This window comes from Oryx dammah, unplaced genomic scaffold, assembly GCF_014754425.2.
Source record: "Oryx dammah isolate SB20612 unplaced genomic scaffold, SCBI_Odam_1.1 HiC_scaffold_11077, whole genome shotgun sequence".
Classification (NCBI taxonomy): domain Eukaryota; kingdom Metazoa; phylum Chordata; class Mammalia; order Artiodactyla; family Bovidae; genus Oryx; species Oryx dammah.
Genome location: NW_024080471.1, coordinates 5,195,648 through 5,218,858, shown reverse-complemented (window position 1 = coordinate 5,218,858; position 23,211 = coordinate 5,195,648). Strand labels below are relative to the sequence as shown.

At 39.1% G+C, this 23,211-nt stretch overlaps 2 protein-coding genes across 2 annotated transcripts in view; both read left to right on the top strand.

Moving 5' to 3' along the window:
* LOC120860476 (ryanodine receptor 2-like) overlaps window positions 1–23,211 on the top strand; it is an 804,098-nt gene that overhangs the window by 515,154 nt on the left and 265,733 nt on the right. The window contains exons 29-31 of the mRNA XM_040236295.1: window positions 1,598–1,772; window positions 21,572–21,780; window positions 22,405–22,757. Coding sequence (XP_040092229.1) covers window positions 1,598–1,772; window positions 21,572–21,780; window positions 22,405–22,757 — 737 coding nt within the window. The remainder of the gene's footprint in view (window positions 1–1,597; window positions 1,773–21,571; window positions 21,781–22,404; window positions 22,758–23,211) is intronic.
* Window positions 6,872–8,077, top strand: LOC120860475 (tuftelin-like). Its single transcript, XM_040236294.1, has one exon. It carries the CDS (start codon window positions 6,899–6,901, stop codon window positions 7,994–7,996), a length of 1,098 nt encoding a protein of 365 aa, XP_040092228.1. The 5' UTR covers window positions 6,872–6,898; the 3' UTR covers window positions 7,997–8,077.

Sequence of the window (23,211 nt, the reverse complement as noted above, 5' to 3'; positions counted from 1 at the left end):
TTCACCCTGTGAAAATTCAAGACTATTCAAAGTTTAAGAAGTAAAATATTCTCTATCATATAAAAAGGGTGAATCATCCTCATCTATCAAAAGCATTAAAACTCTATATGCTAATGCAAAATATATCCATTTGACATAACAAGTCCATTATCCTCAAGCAATAAGTAATGATAGATATAAACATTTAATAGCCACAGTAATGCTGTTTGTTGTTTATAATCACCAAAAGTTTCCATCTTCAGTGTTATGAGTAATTTTAATTTTTTCAGTTTGATGAAAGCTGGTAAGTTTCTTCTTCTTTGGTACATTGTTTATTTGTACATTATATGAACATTGAAAGTTTACTTTTTCTATATAAAATATTTTAAAATTAAAAATATTTAGATATGAACATAACCACACTAGAATAGTAATAGTTTTGGTTGATAAAGTTATTGATATTTTATTCTTTTATCTTATTTTAATTTGCTAATTTTTTTCAGTAAATTTATATTCCTTTGGAGGGAGCTTTTTTCCTAATTAAAGAAAAAAAATTAAAATAAATCAGCAATTATGAAGATATTTGACATTTGGGTAGCCAGGTGTGTGTCTAGGAAAGCCTTTTTGTACTAGAAATCAGTATTGTGTCTTCTAGGGCAACTGACCCACTTTGTTCTGAAATGTTACATTTCTTGAGTCCTATTTTCTATATCAGATAGATAGAAAAATTTAACACCTTTTGGTACCTAATTTGGTTAAATAAATTTTTAAAAAGTACAGTGTATTATACTTTAGAAAAATCATTGTTTTGCATTGGTGAGTATATTCTGTTATATATCAGTTTACAATGAAGATGATACATTAGGGGAAAATTAAAAAGATTTACTGATAAAATACTGTAATTTTGTATCTGTAAATCTTTGTAATATACTTACAGATTCAAAGGTCACATTTATCAAGACTATGTTTCAAATGTATTTATGAGATTTCACCTGTGTTATAGATAAAGCAGTGTTGACATATATATATACATGATTTTCGGCTTATTATTTCAGTAAATATCTAAAGAATATATTTAAGTTTGATTCAAACCCTTTCTCTACTAAAATGCTTCTAGTTTTCTATTTTGCTAAAATGTGAGTGCCACTGGTTCCAAGAAATGGAATTTTATTTTGAAAGAGTTGACAATTAGAATGTCATTTTCAGGGACCAGTTCCCAGCTGATTCTCTGTTCCTAATTCTCTGTATTTGGGGGAGTGGAGAAAAACAACTCGTATCCTGGGGAAGTGTTCACTGTAGTAGAAAAATAAATTTCTAAAGACACAGTTTTTCTTTTAACAGAAGGGATATATATAGGGTTCGAGTTTTTAAAAGAATAGACTCAAATCATGAAGTAGCATTTGAGTTTTTCTCAACGTTCAATGACATATGATGTTAATGTCAAGGGTTCAGAATCCCTGGGTACCTCCACATCCCTTAGCGAGTTGCTGTAGACAGATGGGCTGACTGCATTCCTACCCCCCGCTACGTTAACACAAGGGCTGCTGTGGATCGTGCCAGTCGCGGTGGGCGGGTGCCGTTCTGGCTGTTGCTGTGACAGTGACTCTTCTGTCTCCAGGCCCAGCGGTGGCACCAGGGCAATGAACACTATGGGCGCTCCTGGCAAGCTGGCGATGTCGTGGGGTGCATGGTTGACATGACAGAACACACCATGATGTTCACACTGAATGGCGAAATCCTTCTTGATGACTCAGGTTCAGAGCTGGCTTTCAAGGACTTTGATGTTGGTGACGGTAAGTGTACTGCGTCTTGTGTTGTTTTCACATTGGGATACAGGGAAGCTCTTTGTTCTGATGCCTCTTTACCAACCATCTCAGTTTGAGGGTGAGCAAGCAGATGAGTTGCCGCTGTAAACCACAGTGGTGCCCATAAGACTTATTGGATCCAAAAGCCTTGAAATGACTTAAGCAGAAACTCTCTCTGTACTTCGGAGCTAGGATTCTGCTAAGGCATAAATGGTTTTTATGAATGCGAGTAAGAAAATACAATGGCAGGCAAAGGATATTTTTCCACACATATTAAATGTTCATTTAGAACTTCTTTGTTCAATCAGCTGCTTATAGCTTCTTTTCTTTCATTCATTTCAAAAAATATATCGAAAGCCTACTGCATATCAGGCCCTCTCTGGATTCTGAGAGGAGTGAAACATTGTCTTACTGTTATGCAGACAATAGTTTAGCAGGGCAAGTTTGCACCTGCACAATTTCTATTCTGTGGATAAGTTCTAAAATAAAGAAATGCAGAAAATTCCATGGAGGCACAATGCAGGGTAAAGATACCTCTGCCTGTGGGGCTCTGAGATGACCTTGAAAAGGGTTGTAAGAGAAAGATAAAGCTGTTCATAAAAGAAATGAGAGGGTAGGTGTTTTATAGGACAGTACTTCCAATGGGTGGCCACTGTCATAAAATGAGGTTCTTTGAATTTATATTAATTTAAATGAAATAAAGCTAAAACTTGAGTTTCTTAATGGCACTTGCTACATTTCACATGCTCAACTGGAGCCTGTGGTGAGTGGTGCCCAACTGAACAGGAGAGATACAGAACATTTAAATCGTCAACAAGAATTCTATTGAATAGTGTTAATCTAGAGCATATAAACAAAATAACCTAACACTGTTTTTTGTTTTTTGTTTTTTTTTCAAAATGACTGAATATATCCTACTGGGGCTTTTCAGGTGATGCTAGTGGTAAAGAACTTACCTGCCAGTGCAGAAGATGTTAGAGATACAGATTTGATCCCTGGGTCTGGAAGGTCCCCTGGAGGAGGGAATGGCAACCCACTCCAGTATTCTTGCCTGGAGAATCCCATGGACAGAGGAGCCTGGAGGGCCACAGTCCATGCAATCAAAAAGAGTTGGATATAACTGAGTAATTGTTACTTGACTATATTAATATATGTATATATAGTCTTGGATTTTAAGATGTACCTCAATCAGTACTTTTAGAAGTCTATACATTTCTCACCAACCCTAAAAAAAACCTGAGCCAGTTCATTACTTGCATTAAGTTCTATAGTTATTCATTAACTGAGCTTTTGAGCAGGTGTACTGAGACATGTCAGACCCTTTGTGACCCCAAGGATTGCAGCCTACCAGGCTCCTCTGTCCATGGGATTTCCCAGGCAAGAATAATGGAGCTTATTGCCATTTCCTCCTCCAGGGAATGTTCTTGGCCCAGGAATTGAGCAGGTAAGCCCATACCTTTCAAGCAGGCATGACCCAGGGATTTGAGTAGGTGTGCCCATAGATTTCAAACATAGATTTGTGAAAATAGTAGGAATTTTGCCTTTTTATAACTTGTTTTGAATACCTGTATCTCTGGATAGTGGATGAAACTGATGTTGAAAGGTTGGCCTCGGTACTGGTGCCAAATTGAACCTCAGAGACAGAGTTTGGGGTGAAGCAGAAAATAGCATTATTGCTTTGCAGGCAAAGCAGGGCACAGTGGGTTCCTGCCATCAGAAGGATTTGGTGAGGAGTTTAATAGCGATTGGTTCAAGGGTGGGGTTACTGAGATCAGGGTGTGTGTGCATAGGACTGCATTTCTTCAGTCTGATCTCAGGTAATCTGCTAAGTATTTCTGGTTCCTTAATTCTGGAATGCAGAATGCTGGCATCCTCCATTTGCTGGGGGTTTTGGTTCTCTGAAGAGTTTATGTGTATCTTTTGAGTGCAGTCCCAAGGCTGCACTATTGTTTCTTGGCTGTTCCTCTCTTGTCTCTATCCCTTCCTTTCCTGATTAGTGACTGTTCGAATCTGCCCTGTGGAACTTGGGGTAGTTCAAGGAGGCCACAGTCTATTTCTTACAAACAAGAAATAGGGGAGAAGGAAAGGATTCCGGCTCAGGAGCCCTACAGGGTGCTCCCATTCTTCCCTTTAACCTTCCATCACCTATCTCCCCTCCTCTGGTTTTGTTTTTGAGATATGAGTGTCAGCATATCACAGGGAAGGTGAGAGAGGGTGTTTTTTTCTGTGTAATGTTCATACTGTCCAGTACTATAGATATAACCTGAGGTTTTATTTCTATAATTGTTATTTTAAAATGCTTGCATATTATGCTTTTATTATTTTGAAGTTTTTAAAATGACTTTGTACGTTTTGCATGTTTAATTTATACCACATAGATTCATAGAATGATGTTAGAATTATAAAGAGCTTTCTTGATGAATTATCTTAAAATTCTGTGGTCCATTCATTGGATTATTATTGGATGTGTTAAAAAGTATCCTTTTGGTCTCCAAAGCAGGTGATAAGTTTTATTTAGCCATGACCGTTAACTGTTAACTTTATAAGGGCTAGTCATAATTTTAAACTTTCTGGATGCTTGGGGCTGGTGCACTGAGACCACCCAGAGGGATGGTACGGGGAGGGAGGAGGGAGGGGGGTTCAGGATGGGGAACACGTGTATACCTGTGGCAGATTCATGTTGATGTATGGCAAAACCAATACAATATTGTAAAGTAATTAACCTCCAATTAAAATAAATAAATTTATATTTAAAAAAATAAACTTTCTGCCATTAAAAGGACTACAAAGCTTATTCATGCCTGTAACTTTCAAATGCTTTTTTTGGAAGTGGAATTTTCCCTTTCTCTTCTAAATTACTTTACATAGCTGCTTCTTTTTTAAAAAATTGTTATTGGAGTATAGTTGATTTACAGTGTTGTGTTAGTTCCTGGTGTACAGCAAAATGAATCATAGATCCACCCTTTTTAAAAATTCTTTTCCCATATGGGCCTTTACAAAGTACACTCTACTCAATACATAGCTTCTTAAAAAACTACAATGGAACTGCTCTGGGTAAAAGTATAATATGAGGCCCTGAGTTGAGCTCTCTAACTTACCCATCACCATTAAGAGTGAGCCCTTGGGATGTCTACAGCTCAAAGGAGTATATTAAAAAAACTTTTAATTTAGGTCAACTGGAATATGCTGTGGTTGCTAAAGTATTAAAAAGGTTCATAAGTGCTCTTGTTCAGATTGTTATTATACCTAGCTTGTCCTTGTATCTGTCCTGTGCTTGATTTGATGTTTTTAAAGATCCCATAATTTCTTTTTGTTTCTGCAGAAATAGCTTAGTCATATGTAAAGCAATCAAAAGGACTATGTAATAAAATGGACAGAAAGTTTTCTGTCTATAAAACATATACATATATGTACACACACATGTGTATGCACACTCTGCACGTCCCTACCTGATCAGCTCAGTAGACAACACGGCTAAATATATTTTGATGTCTCTGCCTTTTGTATAGTTTACATAACTGCAATGATGTCTTGACCAGTATAAACTGTTTCTAGATAACATCGAAAGGAAAATTACAAAAATCTTTGAAAGACTGATGGGGTTATCCAGTTATATCCAGGTGGAGATATAGCCATCCAGTTAGTTCGAGGTGAGGATCTGGTTATTTCATAAAGATGCAATTGAGGCTTCTCTAAAAGGCTACAGATCTCTTTCCCAAAGAGGAACTGTACTGTCCCTCGGTGACCACAGACTTGACCTTAAAGCTTATATGTGATTTGAACAAAGAACAAATTGCTGAGATATACTGGCCTCTGGTAGAAGAACAAGATCTGTTAGTCTTTTAACTCCCCACAAAGGACCAGGACTTACATGGTCAAGATCAAGAGTGTTACAGAGCTGTAGTCCTGGAGTGGAGTTTTCAGACTTTAAAAGCTATTTCATCTATGTGGCAGATCCTCTTTTAGGATTCTTCCTTCTATTTGGATTAAAGAAACATCACTTCAGAGCATCTGTAGATAAAACGAAGAGATTAATTGAATCTTCATTTTGCAGAGAGTCCTCTGGCTATAATGTCAACTAAGGAATAGCGCTGGCAAGTGCAATTGCTGTCCCTGGTAAGGTTTTCTGTGAGTTCTTCCTTGTCTCTTCTCACTGTTAGACTGACAAACATTCAGGATCAAGATTGGGAAGAGACCAGGAAAAGAGGTAGCAATACCCTCTGTTGCAGACAGAATTCTAAGAGGACCTCTTAGAGTCCTGCTCCCTGGTAGACATGCCTTGTATAATCCTCTCTTCTTGAGTGTGGGCAGAATCTGAATGTGATGAGGTATAGCTTTGTGATTAGGTTAGTAATCAGTTGACTTTACAGAGATTAACCATATGAGCTCGACCTAATCAAGTCAGCCCTTAAAAGAGATTGGGTGCTTCTTGAAGTTGGAGAGATTCAAAGTATGAGATGAAAACTCCCAGGCTTGAAGGAACAAACTGCTCTGGTATGAGAGGGCCACATGGTAAAAATCTGAGAACAGCCCATGATTGCTAACTCACAAGAAAAAGGAGATCTTAATCATACAACTACAGAGAATTGAATTACTTTAACAACCAAGGAGCTTGGAAGAGGACTCTGAGCTTCATATGAGAACACAGTCCAGTCAGTATCTTGATTACATTCTTATGTCACTGACCAGAGAACCCCAATTATGCCATACCTAGACTTGCTGACCTATAGAACTGTGCTATGCTTAATCACTCAGTCGTGTCCAACTCTTTGCGACCCTATGGGCTGTAGCCCGCCAGGCTCCTCCGTCCATAGGGATTCTCCAGGCAAGAATACTGGAGTGGGTTGCCATGCCCTCCTCTAGGCGATCTTCCCAACCCATGGATCATGCCAGGTCTCCTGCATTGCAGGCAGACCCTTTACCATCTGAGCCACCAGGAAGACCTATAGAACTAGGAAATAATGGATGGACATTATTTTAAACTTGCTGTTGGTGGTGATTTGTTTCACAGCAACGGAAAACAAATTAATTGACCAATACAGTTTTAGTTTCAGCTGAACCTCCTATCAAAAGGCATCCTTGGGGGCTTTGTGCTGCGACCCCCGCAGGAGAAGATGAACGGGACGTGTAACTGGTGTACATTGGTGGACGTGCACCCGGAGGAGCAGTCTGCGGCGGGCAGGAAGACCTATGCCATGGTGTCCAGCCGCCCAACTAGTCATTCTCTGGCCTCAGAACTGGTGGAGTCCAATGATGGACACGAAGAGATCATTAAGGTGTACTTGAAGGGGAGGTCTGGAGACAAGATGATCCATGAGAAGAATATTAACCAGCTGAAGAGTGAGGTCCAGTATATCCAGGAGGCCAGGGACTGCTTGCAGAAGCTCCGGGAGGATATAAGTAGCAAGCTTGACAGAGATCCAGGAGATTCTGTCCATAAACAGGAGATACAGGTGGTGCTAGAAAAGCCAAATGGCCTTAGTGAAGGTCCCCTGACCACGTATAGCAGCCCACCCGAGGTGGACACCTATATAAATGAAGATGTTGAGAGCTTGAGGAAGACGGTTCAGGACTTGCTTGTCAAGCTGCAGGAAGCTGAGCGGCAGCACCAGTCAGACTGTTCGGCTTTTAAGGTCACACTCAGCCAGTACCAGAGAGAAGCCAAACAGAGTCAGGTGGCCCTACAGAGAGCAGAGGACAGAGTGGAGCAGAAGGAAGCAGAAGTCGGGGAGCTGCAGAGGCGCTTGCTGGGCATGGAGACGGAGTATCAGGCCTTACTGGTGAAGGTCAGGGAAGGGGAGACAGCCCTGGAGGAACTTCGGAGTAAGAACGCTGACTGCCGCACAGAACAAGAAAAGGCTGCTAACCTGGAAAAGGAAGTGGCTGGGTTGCGGGAGAAGATCCACCACTTGGATGACATGCTTAAGAGCCAGCAGCGGAAAGTCCGGCAAATGATAGAGCAGCTCCAGAACTCAAAAGCTGTGATCCAGTCCAAGGATACCACCATCCAGGAGCTCAAGGAGAAGATTGCCTACCTGGAAGCCGAGAATTTAGAGATGCATGACCGGATGGAACACTTGATAGAAAAACAAATCAGTCATGGCAACTTCAGCACCCAGAACCGGGCCAAGACCGAGAACCTGGGCAGCATCAGGATATCCAAGCCCCCCAGCCCAAAGCCCATGCCTCTCATCCGAGTGGTGGAAATATGAGCCCAAGGAGATGGACGTTGCTGCCGCCTCTGGCCTGCGGAGGAGCCCACCACCCCTGGAGGCTGCCAGCCCTGACTTTGACCTCCCAACTGCTCCCTGGCTGTGCTCAGGCTCGGGCTTCATGGTTCTGTATGCTGGGCAGACGGAGGACTAACACCTCTCTGGACACTGTGGCCTCTGGAGACTGGTACCCTGCCTGCAGGAGCCAGGGCAGTAGCCTTGTTCCCGTATTTACTATTTCTCTCTGTAGCAGAGCCTCCCTTCTGTTGTAGATTGGAGTTCAGCTGCCCCAGAAGCAGGCCCTCCATGGGTCAGGTCGAGAGAGGTGATGAGATCTGCCCTAGAAGCTGGAGTCCTGGGGGAGCAGAGTTCCTTCCGTAAACATAGCTCAGTTCTTAGCAACAAACTGTTTTTCTACTTGCTCCACCCTCAGCCCGTGCGGAGCAGGGCCTCCTGCAGACAGACTGTGGGGTTACCTGTCATGGCCTGGTCAGAGTCAGTGAACCTCAACTTTGACCAGATGGTCTTGTCTTTGGGGGAGGGGAAATGTCCTTCAAGGCGTAGCTGTGAGCAGAAAGGTTCTGTGAGGCCACGGACAGTTATGGGCAACTTCTCTCTGCTGTGAAGACTCCCAGAACCTCTTAGGGTTTCCCCCTAAGTGGAGGTGCAAGATACACCTCATTCTTCTTGACTCAGAGCCTAAAAACTGTTTTCACTGGGTTACATCGATCTCAGCGAAGAAACTCTGTGGTATTTATTTTGCTAAGTTATTGGTGTTTTTCCTTCCATCTCACAACTGATTTAATCCCACAGTTCTGCAGTCTTCTCTTACGGTGTTTGGATTTACTTGACAGAGGGAAAAGAGCATTTCTAATGGACTCATCGATTTCAGAATGATGTTATAAGTCTTTTCCTCTCTTTTCTCTACCTGCTGCCTTTCCCTTCCTCCTCCAAACCTCAGGAAGGCATATATTTACCCTGAGGCATCAGGGTTGGCATGTCTGTTGTTTGGGGGAAGACAGCAATCAGGAGGGATTGAATCCCTCTCTTAACCCTACTGTGTCCCAGTGTTCCACCATCAGTTTGTTATCCTGGCTCTGAATGAACCTGCCACTTGTCTGTGTTTTCTTTAGGGCTCTCCCTGCAGCCTTAAGAAGGACTTAAGCAGCAGAATGTGGTACTCTAGAACACAGAAAAATGAAAAATAAACAAGTCTCTTTAGGTTCTCCTTGGCTTAAAACCAGAAGCCTTAAGTCTGTGGTTTCTGTGCATTGGGGCTAAGCTCCCATGCTAGCTTTGTTCATCGTGGTGTTCTGGTGTTCTTCACACCATTCCCATTTGTACAATGAGGGGGTTGCACCAGATAATTTCCATGGATCCTTCCAGTTCTGAGACTCTTTCCCATGGCATATTCTTTGTATGGTGAGTTTAATAAATTATGTTAATGTGTCTCTTTGAAAAAAAAAAAAAAGGCATCCTTGGTGCCTGTCTATTCAGAATAGAACAGGAATTTATGCTTGCTCACTGCTCCACCTCAAGCATGTCTCTTCATCAGGAATCTTTAGATATATTCCCCCTATCCATATGCAGTTAACTAATCAGGAATTATTTTTATCACAAATCATCTTTCTCATAACATAGAAGATGTTCTAACTTTTACTCACAGAGGCCTGGTAGCCAATCAAACTAAGATGCATGCTGTATAGCAGGGACCTGAAAAGAGTTCTCCTGACTCATCCAGAGTCTGTTTCATCTTACCAAAGCCAGATTTATTCCATATCAAATTTGGGACTAAAGTTTTTTTTTTGTTTGTTTATTGTTTAAGTGATAATTTTTATATGGAGCATTTCTTAATACACTTCCTCCGGAGACCAGTGGAAGTAATTCTTACCATAACGGACAAGAACAGGGCTAGTGGACAATAAATATATTTTTATATATCTTAACAACATTGTTCTTTTGATGCTTTACTAGCCAATATATTTATGTCTGAGCTGACATTCTCTATAGCAATAAGAAGGAAGTTATGAAGATGGAAAAAAAATCCCAAGTCAAGTATGGCACAGATATAAAGACAGGTAGATGTAAGAAAAATTTAAATATAGAGTATTTATAAACTCTTTTAGTACTTTAGTATATTCTTGTGCTAAAAAGTGTCTATTCCTGAACTGATTTTCAAACTTTTAATATGACAAGGAAAAGAAATTGGCAATGTTAAGAATTGGAATAAGAGGAACAGCAATCTGTATTTGCAGATAAGGTAATCGTTTGCAGGGAAAACCCTAAAGCAGGGGTCCCCAACCCCCAGGCCATGACTGGTACCCGCCCACCACCTGGTAGGAATCAGGCCACACAGCAGGAAGTGAGTGGCGGGGCGAACAAGCAAAGCTGCATCTGTTGTTCCCCATGGTTCTCATCACTGCCTGAACCACTCTCTCCTTTTTCCACAATTTTTTGTGGAAAAATTGTTGTCCACAAAACTTGTCCCTGGTGGCCACAAGGCTGGGGACTGCTGCCCTAAAGAAGCTACAGATATTACTAGGAATAATTGGAAGATTTAGCAAGCTATCATTTCTATACTAACAGAAAACCTGTAAAACTAAATAGAAAACTCCATTTACAGTAATATTAGGAGTTTTCAGGAGTCACTAGTCATCACTGTAGTAAGGAATACAGTACTTTAAAGAGAAGATCATTAAACTTTATTGAGAGATAAAATTTATTGTGAGATTAATCATATATAATCAGCTGATCTTTGATAAGGATACCAAAAACGCAGAGTCAGAAAAGATTTATCTTTTCTATAACCGGTGTTGGGATAATAGGATATTCATATGCAAAGAATGAAATTGGACCCTTATGTAATTCTGAACCATACGGAAAATGTTTCTGTGGCTGTGCACAGCATGGTTTTGAGCTATACACAGAAATCAACCCAAAATGGATTAAAGACTTCACCATAAGACTTGCAACTTTAACATTCTTAAGAGGAAAACATAAAGGAGAAGCTTTTTGATAGTGGCCTTGGCAATGATTTTTTTCAACAGGAACAGTCAACAAAAGGAAAAATAAAGAAGTGGAATTAAACTAAAAACTTTTTGTACAACAAAGGAAACTATTAACACAATGAAAAAGCAACCTCTGGAATGGGAGAAAATATTTGCAAGTCACATATATGATAAAGGGTAATCCAAAATAAAGAATTCCTGCAGCTCATTAGTAAAACCCCAAACCAACAAAAACCAAATAACTCATTTTAAGAATAAGCAAAGAAACTGAATAAATAGGAAGAGGTACTCTATGTTACTAATCACCAGGGAAGTGCAAATCAAACCACAATGAGATATCACCTTACACCTGCAAAAATATGTTTAAAAAGCCCCTAAAGATAACAAATGTTGGTGAGAGTATGGGAAGAAGGAGTCCCTGGTACACTATTCGTGGGAATGAAAATTGGTGCAGCCGCTACGGAAAAGAGTATGGAGGTTCCTCAAAAAATTTAAAATATAATACCATGCGATCTAGCAATCCCACTTTGGGATATAGACCTGAAGGAATAGAAATTAGGATCTCAAAGAGATCCCTGGACTCCCGTGTTCACGGCAGGATTATTCACAATAGCCACATTGTGCAAACAACCTAAATGTCTGTGGATAGATGAACGAGTAAAGAAAATGTCTGTGGTATTTTGCTATGGCAATTCTAGGAAACGAATACATGACCCCCCTCTATACTTACATCCCTAGTACCATTCTTAATTTACACTCAGTGTGCAAGAGCTTCATGTTACCAGTAGTTTGAAGAGCTAATCATATCCTTAATTTAAAGCAAGGAAGAGAATTATTTAACATCTTGCCAGATGGTGAGAGAATAGTTATCTTGTTTAGAGATTACCTGCTCTAAAGTAGGCTGTGAGTACGTATCTTGTGTAAGTGTCTCATTACACTGGAGCTTTTTCAAGTTTATCAGCTCTTCTGTTACTCACCTCTGGGCCCTCAGGTTTTATACCTGTAATGATTATAATCAAATCCATAAAGGCTGCTTTTGATTCTGTGTCTAACGCTTGAAAGGACAGTGAGCAAAACTCAATTCCTGGTGCTGAGACTGCATGGAATTCCTTTCCTCGGGAGAAAACAGAAAGAATATTTTTAATAATTAAACTAGCTGCATAGCTTTAGGCAGAAAGGACCGCTAAAGGAAAAGGGAGGAATAGCTTTCCATTATTGATTTTATTATGCTGCCTTAAAAAAAGAAAGAAAAAGAGTATAGAAAGTTAGTTATCTTACAATATTATTTTACCCTCATTTGAAGTACAAACTGTTTGGTGGATATGTATGACTCATCCAGTGTAGGCTATCAACATGGTGTGAATTAAGGTTGGGTCTGTACTTTCCCAAATACCTACTGACTTTCTGACTCCATGATAACATCTGTCCTTTCTGTAGCTAGTACCACCCTGTAATACCTGTTCTTGATGCAGAACTGGGACCCAGGTTCGCAACAGACCCGGGAAAGTAACATTTTTGGGAATCTCCCCACTTAAAAACAGGGCTTCCCTTGTAACTCACCACTAAAGAATCCACCTGCAGTGCAAGAGACCCTGCTTCAATTCCTGGGTTGCAAAGATCCCTTAGAGAAAGGATAGGCTGCCCACTCCAGTATTCTTGGGCTTCCCTGGTGGCTCAGCTGGTAAAGAATCTGCCTGCAGTGTGGGAGACCTGCATTCAATCCCTGGGTTGGGAAGATCCCCTGGAGGAGGGAATGGCTACCCACGCTAGTATTCTGTCCTGGAGAATTCCATGGACTGTATATCCATGGGGCCACAAAGAGTGGGACACGACTGAGCAACTTTCACTTTTTTTTTCACTGTCCACTTAAAAATAAGTGCTTGTTGAAAGAAGGAAGAAGTTAGGACTATGCATCACTGCAGTTGGGCAATCCAAACAGCTAAGATAATGGAATGGGATACTAGATATTTTGAGTGTAGATAAGGACATTTAGTTATAAAGTGGTAGACAAACTCTAAAGAATATGAAGATGTTGGAAACCAGAAGAAACAGTCTCAGAAAGGGACACTATCCTAGAAACTTTCTGGGTTTTTCCAGGAATAACTCTTAAAATATGTTGTACATTCATGAAATACTTTAAGACTGAGGAGATTCTGGGACTTCCCTGGTGGTCCAGTGGTTAAGACTCTGTGCTTCCAACACAGGGGACATGAGTTCAATCCCTGATCAGGGAAGATCCCATATGCCTTGTGGCCAAAAAATAAAATTTTTTAAATGTAAGATTTTTAATCTTTACAGTTACTTTTCAGATTATTATTTAATATGTATTTTGAGCCTGTGTGTATGTAATCTAAACATCATGTCATTTGGGGAAATTCATTGTGAAATGATTGATTAATTCAGTGAAAATCAAACTGTTAAACCTAAGCTGACCAGTTAATTGACAGTTAAATTTTATATATTGATAAACAGAGGAAATCTCTACCTTACAGAGCATTTTGAGAATGAATAAAGTTGGTGGTATAAAATAACTTGTATACATACTAACCTCTGTGAAAATTGGCAGTTTTGCATATTGTGAATATAACTTGGAGGTACTAGAAGGAATTATATAGATGTACAACACCAGAAGCTTATTATTTGTAAATAGAGTAGAGCCAAAGAGCAAGATTTAGGGTTTAAATTATATAGAAAAGGTGAAAGATTCAGGATAAAGGATGTCAGACCTTGTGTATATTAAACATTCTTTTTTTCTGGATTTGAACTGATGGAGAGAATGGGATGGTTTTATTTATTATTTTAAGTTCATTTCAATTTTTCTGTAAGATGGTACAAAAAAACCCCCTGAACTTTCTTGTATATAATTTTACTATTTATTTAATTTTGGCTGTGCTGGGTCTTTGTTCCTGTGCAGGCCTTTCTCCAGTTGCAGCAAGCAGGGCCTACTCTCTAGTTGCAGTGTGCGGGCTTCTCATTGCGGTGGCTTCTTTTGCTGCAGAGCACAGGCTAGGGTGCATGGGCTTCAGTAGGTAGGGCATGTGGGCTCAGTAGTTGTGACTCCCAGGCTCTAGAGTACAGGCTTATTAGTTGTAGCACATAGACTAAGTATTTCTGCACCATGTGGGATCTCCCCAGATCAGGGATCAAACCGGTGTCTCCTGCATTGGCAGGTGGATTTGTTACCACTGAGCCACCAGGGAAGCCCCGTGATGGCTTTCAAGGTCAAAAATAAAAATCCTGCTGAATCAAAAGCCAGGAAGAAGGTATGGGAATGCCCCTGTTGTGCCAGCATTGGTGTTACAATGTCCTGCACTAAAGATGCATTTGCATCACGGGAAATTCCCTAAGACCTCACGTAGCATGATTTCTTATTTCATTTTCAGAGCCAAAATGGAATAGAAGCAACAAATATCATGTCTGAGGTCCTGGCTTCTGGATCCAGTTCTGAAAAATAATACTTGCTATATGGTCTCGGGCATATAGCCCTCTGTTTTCATTTCCTTAAAAAAAAAGAAAAAACACTAATTGGAAATGGTCTTTTCATACCTCTTTCAAAGTTCTAAAGATCTCAGAAATGTAAGGCAAATAATTTTTGTTTTACATTCCCTATCAGCATTCTTGATTCAAATTTTAGCATTCCATTTAACTATAGGACCTTAGACAGAATAATTGAACATCTTAGTTGTTTCCTCACCTTGAAAAATGGGACTAATATTCAATAATAGATGGAAAGGTGCCTTATATAATCTGGCACATAGTAGACCATTAGTAAATGTTGCCCTTCCTTCTGATCAAATAATTCAGATTTACACATTAGTATAATATTAGCCATTTTTATCTGCTTTGTCTGTTTAGGTTATAAATGTGGATTTCTACCTGAATTTCAGAAATTCCAAAATCTGAAATTGTGTATTCTTAGGAAAAGCTGGTAGGCTTGATCTACTTTATATTCTTTTTATTCTGGCTCCCACTACAGATTTTACACCCACATCCCACCCCCACACCCTTGTGACTGCCAATTTCTTTGCTGGACTTGATGCTTCCAACATACCCCTCTGCTCAGGAGTGAGGTGGCTCATCGAGGGAGAAAGTTAAAATTTGCTGAAGCCATCTGTCTTTTGTTGGAGGAAGCAATTTAGCCATAAGTTGTAGCTACTGTTTTAACAGATTTACAAATAGTTAGGGCGGGTCTGGCACAGGCCCAAGTAACCAACTGGACTCGTGTGTACTAATTTAAGACCCACTGCCAGGAAGAAAACTTCCTTTAGATACATCAGACTTCGTTATTTGCAGGATGTCAGTTAAGGTAACTGGAATAGAAGAGGGAGAGCACAGAGGAGAGGAAAGTAGGACTGATATTTTACCTGTTCTGAGGGAGGTGTGTGTGTGAATTTGTGGAAATCTGTTTCATTGGGTTGGAATATTTTTGAGTTCAGCTCATCTCACATTATTAAAGAAATGAACTTCAACTGTCATGTTTTACTGTGGACAATTATTAAGAGTGAGGTCATTTATCAACTTCTGTAGTTTATGATAAAACATCAGTCTTGATAACTTTTATGACTTCCTGACGTTATGTATATTGATACCTCTTTATTTACTTACTATCTGCCTTCTCTACATAAAGGTAAGATTTGGTAAGGCAGGGGCTCCTTTTTGTTCTGTTCAGAACTATATCTCCAGTGCATAGAACAGTGGTTGGCATGTGGTCAGTATACATTACCTATTTGCCAAATAGAGGAACTGGATACAGTGTTTGAATGTTGAAAACTCAGAGCAGGAGTTGGCAGACTAAGGCCTGAGGGCCACATCCACCTGCCTCTAGTTTTTGTGAGTAAAGTTTTATTTAAACACACCCATGACCCTTTGTTCACAGGCTATTTGTAGTTGCACTGCAACTCAGGCTTGAGTAATTTTGACGGAGACTGTATGATCCGTGAAACCTAAAATCTCTACTCTTTGGGAATTTATAGGCCTGACTTAAAGTGTGGACTCTGAGATCTGGCACACCTGGGGTTCTTTTCTGACCACTTAGCTGTGATTTAAACTGAGATTGGAATTCAGTCACTGGGAAAAGATAATAATGATTCTTGTCTCAGTGAATGATTGTTAATGGTCACTGAGATGAAGCGTTAGATAAACACTCAGAATTAGCTGCTGTTAGGGAGCCCTGTGCGGTAAGCATTTGTTTGCAGGACACTGGCCAAATGGAAGTGACCAAGGCCTGGCAACTGAAAAGTACTTGGAGTTTTTCTCCACTCTCTGTTTGCCCTGACACTATTGTCATCTAGTCGTTCCTGCTGTAAGATGCTCGTTTTAAAAACATAGTTTTTAGAAATAGCCACAACAGAAATGCTGTGCTGTGTAGTGGCTAAGTCGTGTCTGACTCTTGCGACCCCATGGACCGTAGCTGCCAGGCTCCTTTGTCTGTGGGATTTCCCAGGCATGAATACTGGGGTGGGTTGTCATTTCCTTCTCCAGGGGATCTTCATAGTTGCTACTGAAACTGCATCTTCAGAGGTCAGAATACAATTTAATTTTTATTAGGTTCTACTTCATTTAAATTAAAAAGAGAAAGAAGTAGCATAATTTCTACTTGTGGATGTACTCTCACAAATATATTCCCCTAAAGGAGACCAAAATGCTAAAGCAAAACAAAACAAAACAAAACAAAACAAAACCCTACTGCTATAAGCTGATGAAAAATTATTTTCATTTATCTTTCATAAGATTAATACATTTTTCAACATTTATAAAACATAAAGGATTATAATAAAAATGGTTAAAAATTATGTTTCCACTACCCAGAGAAATTTGATTTTTAATGTGTTTTCTCCCATTTAAAAGTTGGAGGTGTAAAAATAATTTTCTTTTGCCACCTTAATTTGATAAATATTGTCCTAAGGCATAAAAACATTTTAAGCATAACTTTTGATATTTTTACTAATTTCATATTTTAAGAAATGTCAGCCTTTTCAAGAAGTGCAAAAATAGTGCAGTGAACACCTGTATATGCTTTACCTGGAATAACCCATTTTAAGTGTTGCCGGATTAGTTTTATTTCCCCCTACAGTTTTATTTTTGTGAGTCCTAAACATGATTTTTAGTGACTGTACCTATTTAATCTTGTATGTGTGTCATAATTAGCCATTCTCTTATTATGGCTATTTAGTTTCTTTTACCTTTTTTTTTCCATTTAAAATTAGTTTAATGAACATACATGTCAAGTACTATACATACAGGATCTTGTTTTTAAAACCATAACTGTATTGCATAGATATTACAGAAGCAAAGATTAGAGCTTGGAGAATTTAAGTGACTTGCCAAGAAGCAGTAGAGCTGTAACTTGAATCCAGGTCTGTTGGATTCCAAACTCTGCTTTTAGTCATTTCCTAGTACTGCCTGTCTGCCGTCTGCTAGATGGTAGGTCTTCTGCAAAACCTTCCTGACTCCATCTCTCTACTCTTCCTGTCTGTTGCCATTCCCTCTTTTTCAATGGGTCAGTAGGCTATCTTGGCTTCACTTCTTCACTTGTCTCCCCATCATATTAGACTGTGAGAACCTTTTAGCTGGGTATGTGTTAGTCACTTAACATTTCTGGTTTCTGGCACACAGTAGCTGCTCAAAAAACTTGGATAAAGAAATGAATAGTTACACCCATGGTGGATTCATGTCAATGTATGGCAAAACCAATACAGAATTGTAAAGTAAAATTAAAAATAAATAAATAAATAAATAATAAAAATAATAAAATAAAATATACTATGCAAAAAAATAAAATAAAAATAAAAATAAAAAAAGAAAAAAGAAAAAAAAGAAAGAGTCTTTTTTAAAAAAAGTTACTGGAGTATAGTTGATTTGCACATTGTGATAGTTTCAGGTATACAGCAAAATGATTCAGTTATACATATATTCATTCTTTTTCAGATTCTTCTCCCATATAGGTTATTACAGAATATTGGGTACAGTTAGTAATGCATATTACTAAATCACTCTTGATCACTCTTGTACTAGTATAATTTTGTTAGCAGGATTTCTGGTACTGAGCTCAGTGCAAACTCACTAGCATTGAGAATTTGAACTTCAATAACTTGAAGAACATGTATTTGAACCACCTTATATCCCCATCATTCTTCCACATTTCTGTATCCCATTTTCTTAAATGAATATTTTTACATACACTATCACTTCTTTTCATAATAAAATATGTATTCATTTAAAAATTGTGTAATTGAGAGACATAAAAAGAGAAAAAAGTATTAAAACTTCCAAAATTCTGAAACTTTTTTGATTAAAAAAACCTTATTGTGTTTTTGCATCTTTAAAAGTAAGCCATGTGTTACCTCTTTCTTTATTGAAGTAATATTTACTATGACTATTTCCTAAATATTGATGAACCTTTGTAAAACAGATTTTCAAAAGTTAAGTAGTATACCATCTTAAGGAAAAGAAAAAAAACATACTTATTGCCCAAACTATTCTAGGATTCTAAATATAGTGAACAGTCTAGGACATAAATCTTTGGACACAGCAATAAGTACTTGATTTTTTAGATGAAAACATCAGGCATACAAATGTTTACATATATATCAGACATACAGAAAAGTTCAGGTATTAATAAATACCCAATATCTATACAGATATTTTTAGGTATTCAGTAACTTCACTTTTAGGGTAGTAACTCCATCTACACAAGAAGTGATTAGAAAGAAAGAAATATTAAGCATCAGAGGAGATATTTCTGTCTTGATATCCCCTAGTTAGGTTTGCCAGTTTGTGCCCATGGAGTTTAACCTCTCTCAGATCTATTGTATTTATTCTTTTTTTTTTTTTTTTGACTCCTCTAGGGACACTTATTTCCTTGACTACATCGTCAAGAACTGGCACAGCTACAGACACAGCTGTGTCTTTTTTAGTTTTAACTAGAAACTCATCATTCACACTTCCTTGAACCCAGCTGGATGTGTTCATGCATCCTGGTTGGTAGCACTGTGATACAACCGTTTATTTAAGTATATACTGATGATACACACTGGGTGAAATCGTTATGAATTATCAGATGTTATTTCTATTGTCTTGTGCTGTTTGGAGAGTTATACATTGCTTTTGTGCTTGCTCAGTCATGTCCAACTCTTTGTGACCCTTTGGACTGTAACTTGCCAGGCTCCTCTGTCCATGGGATTCTCCAGACAAGAATACTGAAGTGGGTTGCCATTTCCTTCTCCAGTGGATCTTTCTGACCCAGGGATCAAACTTGCATCTCCTGCACTGGCAGGAAGATTCTTTACTACTAAGCAACCTGGGAAGCCCAAGACAGTGCTTTCACTGCCACTAATTTCAACAAGGAAAGGAGTGGACATCATAATGGTAGAAATTTGGTACTTTGTTCATAGGATCCTCTGCTGCTTTGATCTACAAGTCAGAGTGTCTGATTTGTAGTCTACGTCCCAATACTGACCTTGTTTATTGTGCTGGCTATTTGAAATTTCATGTAAAGTATAGCAGAAAGAAATTCAGTTCAGTTTAGTCTCTGAGTTGTGTCTAAATCTTTGCGACCCCATGGACTGCAGTACGCCAGGCCTCCCTGTGCATCACCAACTCTCAGAGTTCATCCAAACCTATGTCCATTGAGTCAGTGATGCCATCCAACCATCTCATTCTCTGTCGTCCCCTTCTTCTTCTGCCCTCAATCTTCCCCAGCATCAGGGTCTTTTCCAATGAGTCAGTTCTTCGCATCAGGTGGCCAAAGTACTGGAATTTCAGCTTCAACATCAGTCCTTCCAACGAACATCCAGGACTGATCTCCTTTAGGATGGACTGTTTGAATCTCCTTGCAGTCCAAGGGACTCTCAAGAGTCTTCTCCAACACCACAGTTCAAAAGCATAAAGAAAGCTTAGCTTTTTATGTCCAACTCTCACATCCATACGTGACTACTGGAAAAACTATAGCCTTGTTTACATACATATAGCCTTGACTAGACGGACCTTTATTGGCAAAGTAATGTCTCTGCATTTTAATATGCTGTCTAGGTTGGTCATAACTTTCCTTCCAAGGAGTAAAAATCTTTTAATTTCATGGCTGCAGTCACCATCTGCAGTGATTTTGGAGCCCCCCAAAATAAAGTCAGCCACTGTTTCCCCATCTATTTGCCGTGAACTGATGGGACCGGATGCCATGATCTTCGTTTTCTGAATGTTGATCTTTAAGCCAACTTCTTCACTCTCCTCTTTCACTTTCATGAAGAGGCTCTTTAGTTCTTCTTCGCCTTCTGCCATAAGGGTGGTGTCATCTGCATATCTGAGATTTTTACAAGTACATAAATGCTGCATCTGCTGAAATACGTCATCTCATCCCCTTACCAGGCAGTTAATTCCAAAGAATTTTAAAAATTAACATAATTAATGTGGTTTCCTTTCTTTATTTAATAGTGGAAAGATTAACCCTGCCACACATTAAAATGTTTGTTTCTTCATTTCTCATTGCTGTTGCTTTTGATTTAGTTTCTTGTTAACTTTTAACTTAACTTTTTGATTTCATATCTTATTTATGTTAATTGTGCATTACCCTTCCTAAGCTATACTGACGGTGATATTGAAGGGAATGGGACAGATGAAGGAGTTTCAGTAGGATTTTAGCAACTGCTTCAAAATTTTTATTTATATGTATGTTTTCGATGCCTAGATCTAGGAAACTCTAGGAAGGAAAACAGACAAAATTCTCTTCAAAGATCAAAAGTAGCTATCAGTGAATGAAAACCTTTAAAAATGGTGTCTCCAACCTTTTTTTTTTTCTTTGCATTACATGTAAAGAAGTCTATTAGTTGTGTTTTGTGTTTACACATTTCAGACTCTGTAGCAGCACAATTTGGCTCTTCTTTCTCACATTCCCTGTGCAAAAGAGTCACCTGCACCTCAGAACTAGGAGGGGGTGGAGACTTTGCTCACTACGATCCCTGGAGGACTTGGGGGATGCTTAGCCATTGTGTCATTTTACAGAAGTTTAAGGTGAAAGAAGGCACTTACCTAGAGGCCCACATTTACTGAATTACAATGTCAAGGGCAAATACTGGTCTTCTGATCATCACATTTAAGACTCTATATGCGAGACAGCAAAAGAGACACAGATGTAAAGAACAGACTCTTGGACTCTGTGGGAGAAGGTGAGGATGGGATGATTTGAGAGAATAGCATTGAAACATACATTTTATCATACGTGAAATAGATTGCCAGTCCAGGTTCGATGCATGAGACAGGGCGCTCAGGACTGGTTCACTGGGATGACCCTGAGGGATGGGATGGGGAGGGAGGTGGGAGGAGAGTCAGGATAGGTAACACATGTACACCCATGGCTGATTCATGTGAAATGTATGGCAAAAACCACCACAATATTATAAAGTAATTAACCTCCAATTAAAAGAAAAAAAAAGACTTAGTCCCTGGTTTCTTTACTCCACTGTTGTTTTTGCCTTGGGGTAAGAGTTCTGGAGCGATACTTTTGGTAATTTCATACTGAAAGGATTTTATATGAATGATCCTAAAATTTTTGACATGTATTTTTTCTTCCTAGGATTCATACCTGTGTGTAGCCTGGGAGTGGCTCAAGTGGGCAGGCTGAACTTTGGAAAGGATGTCAGCACCTTGAAATATTTCACCATCTGTGGCTTGCAAGAGGGCTATGAGCCATTTGCCGTTAACACAAATAGGGATATTACCATGTGGCTGAGCAAGAGGCTTCCTCAGTTTCTCCAAGTTCCATCAAACCATGAACATATTGAGGTTTGCTTTTTCTTTAAAACTTGGACCATTGGCCAAAACCAGGAGGGGAAGTTCCTACTTAGACAATTACTGTCACTTACTTAAAGTGATGGTTCTAATGTGTTCCATTATAGGGGAATCTAAGGATAGAATTACCCTCTGGTTTTAGGTACTGTGTGAGAAGCTGATTAGACTGATTAACTATGATTGAGCCTGGAACAACTTTGTGGTTAATTTGCATATAATTTATAGTTGTCCCTCTGCTTCTACAGATTCAACCAACCATGGATTATGTAATACCCATGGTAGTGTTTCCCCTTGAAAATATCCACATCTTAGTAGATCCAAGCAGTTCAAACCTTCATTGTTCAGGGTCAACTGTATGTAATTCTTTTTTTAATATATATATATTGGCAATGGCAGGCTCAGTCTGAGTATATACAGTTGTAACGTGAATTTCCCAGATTGTCCTCTGAGTTAGAAGTGGAACTGTGAGCATATCCTTACACAGCCATCCCTATGTTTAATGATCTCATTTATAAAATTAAACCACAAGTGGGCCATGTCTGGTGCACCTTTAAAGGGGTTTTGGAATCAGAAGTCAACAGAGCTGAGCATTTGAATGATTGCTTCTTCATTTGCTAGGTGACCAGAATAGATGGCACCATAGACAGTTCCCCATGTTTAAAAGTCACTCAGAAGTCCTTTGGCTCTCAGAACAGCAGCACGGATATCATGTTTTATCGTCTGAGCATGCCCATCGAGTGTGCAGAAGTCTTCTCCAAGACTGCAGCTGGAGGGATCCCTGGCACCGGCCTCTTTGGGCCCAAGAATGATCTGGAGGATTATGATGTGGATTCAGACTTTGAGGTTCTCATGAAGACAGCTCACGGCCATCTGGTGCCAGATCGAGGAGACAAAGACAAAGAAGCTACAAAACCAGAGTTTAATAACCACAAAGATTATGCTCAGGAAAAACCCTCTCGTCTGAAACAGAGGTCATTGATATATGCAAAATGATTTTTAAAGTTTTTGTAATTTTAATTTTTTTAATGATTTTAAATATGTAGTTATTATGTGGGGTCACAGGAGAGGGCAGTAGAAGGTAAGGGATATCCAAAATCAATTTGTTCTACCTCTTCTTCCTTCTTTATGTACCAAGGATTCCACAGAAGAATAAAGCAGCCTGTTTGCCCTCTGATTTGTTAGCACTAACAATCTATCTCAAGAGTTACTTTTCCTATGATTTTTTTTATTGTGGCAAAACTAAAATTTGCCATCATAACCATTTTTAAGTGTATAGTTCAGTAGTGCTAAGTGTGTTCACATTGTTGTGAAACAGATCTCTGGAACATTTTTAGTTTGCAAAACTGAAACTCTACACCCATGTAACAGCGTTCCCTTTCCAACCTATGCCAACCCCTGCTCATCTCCACTTTTTGTTTCTATGAA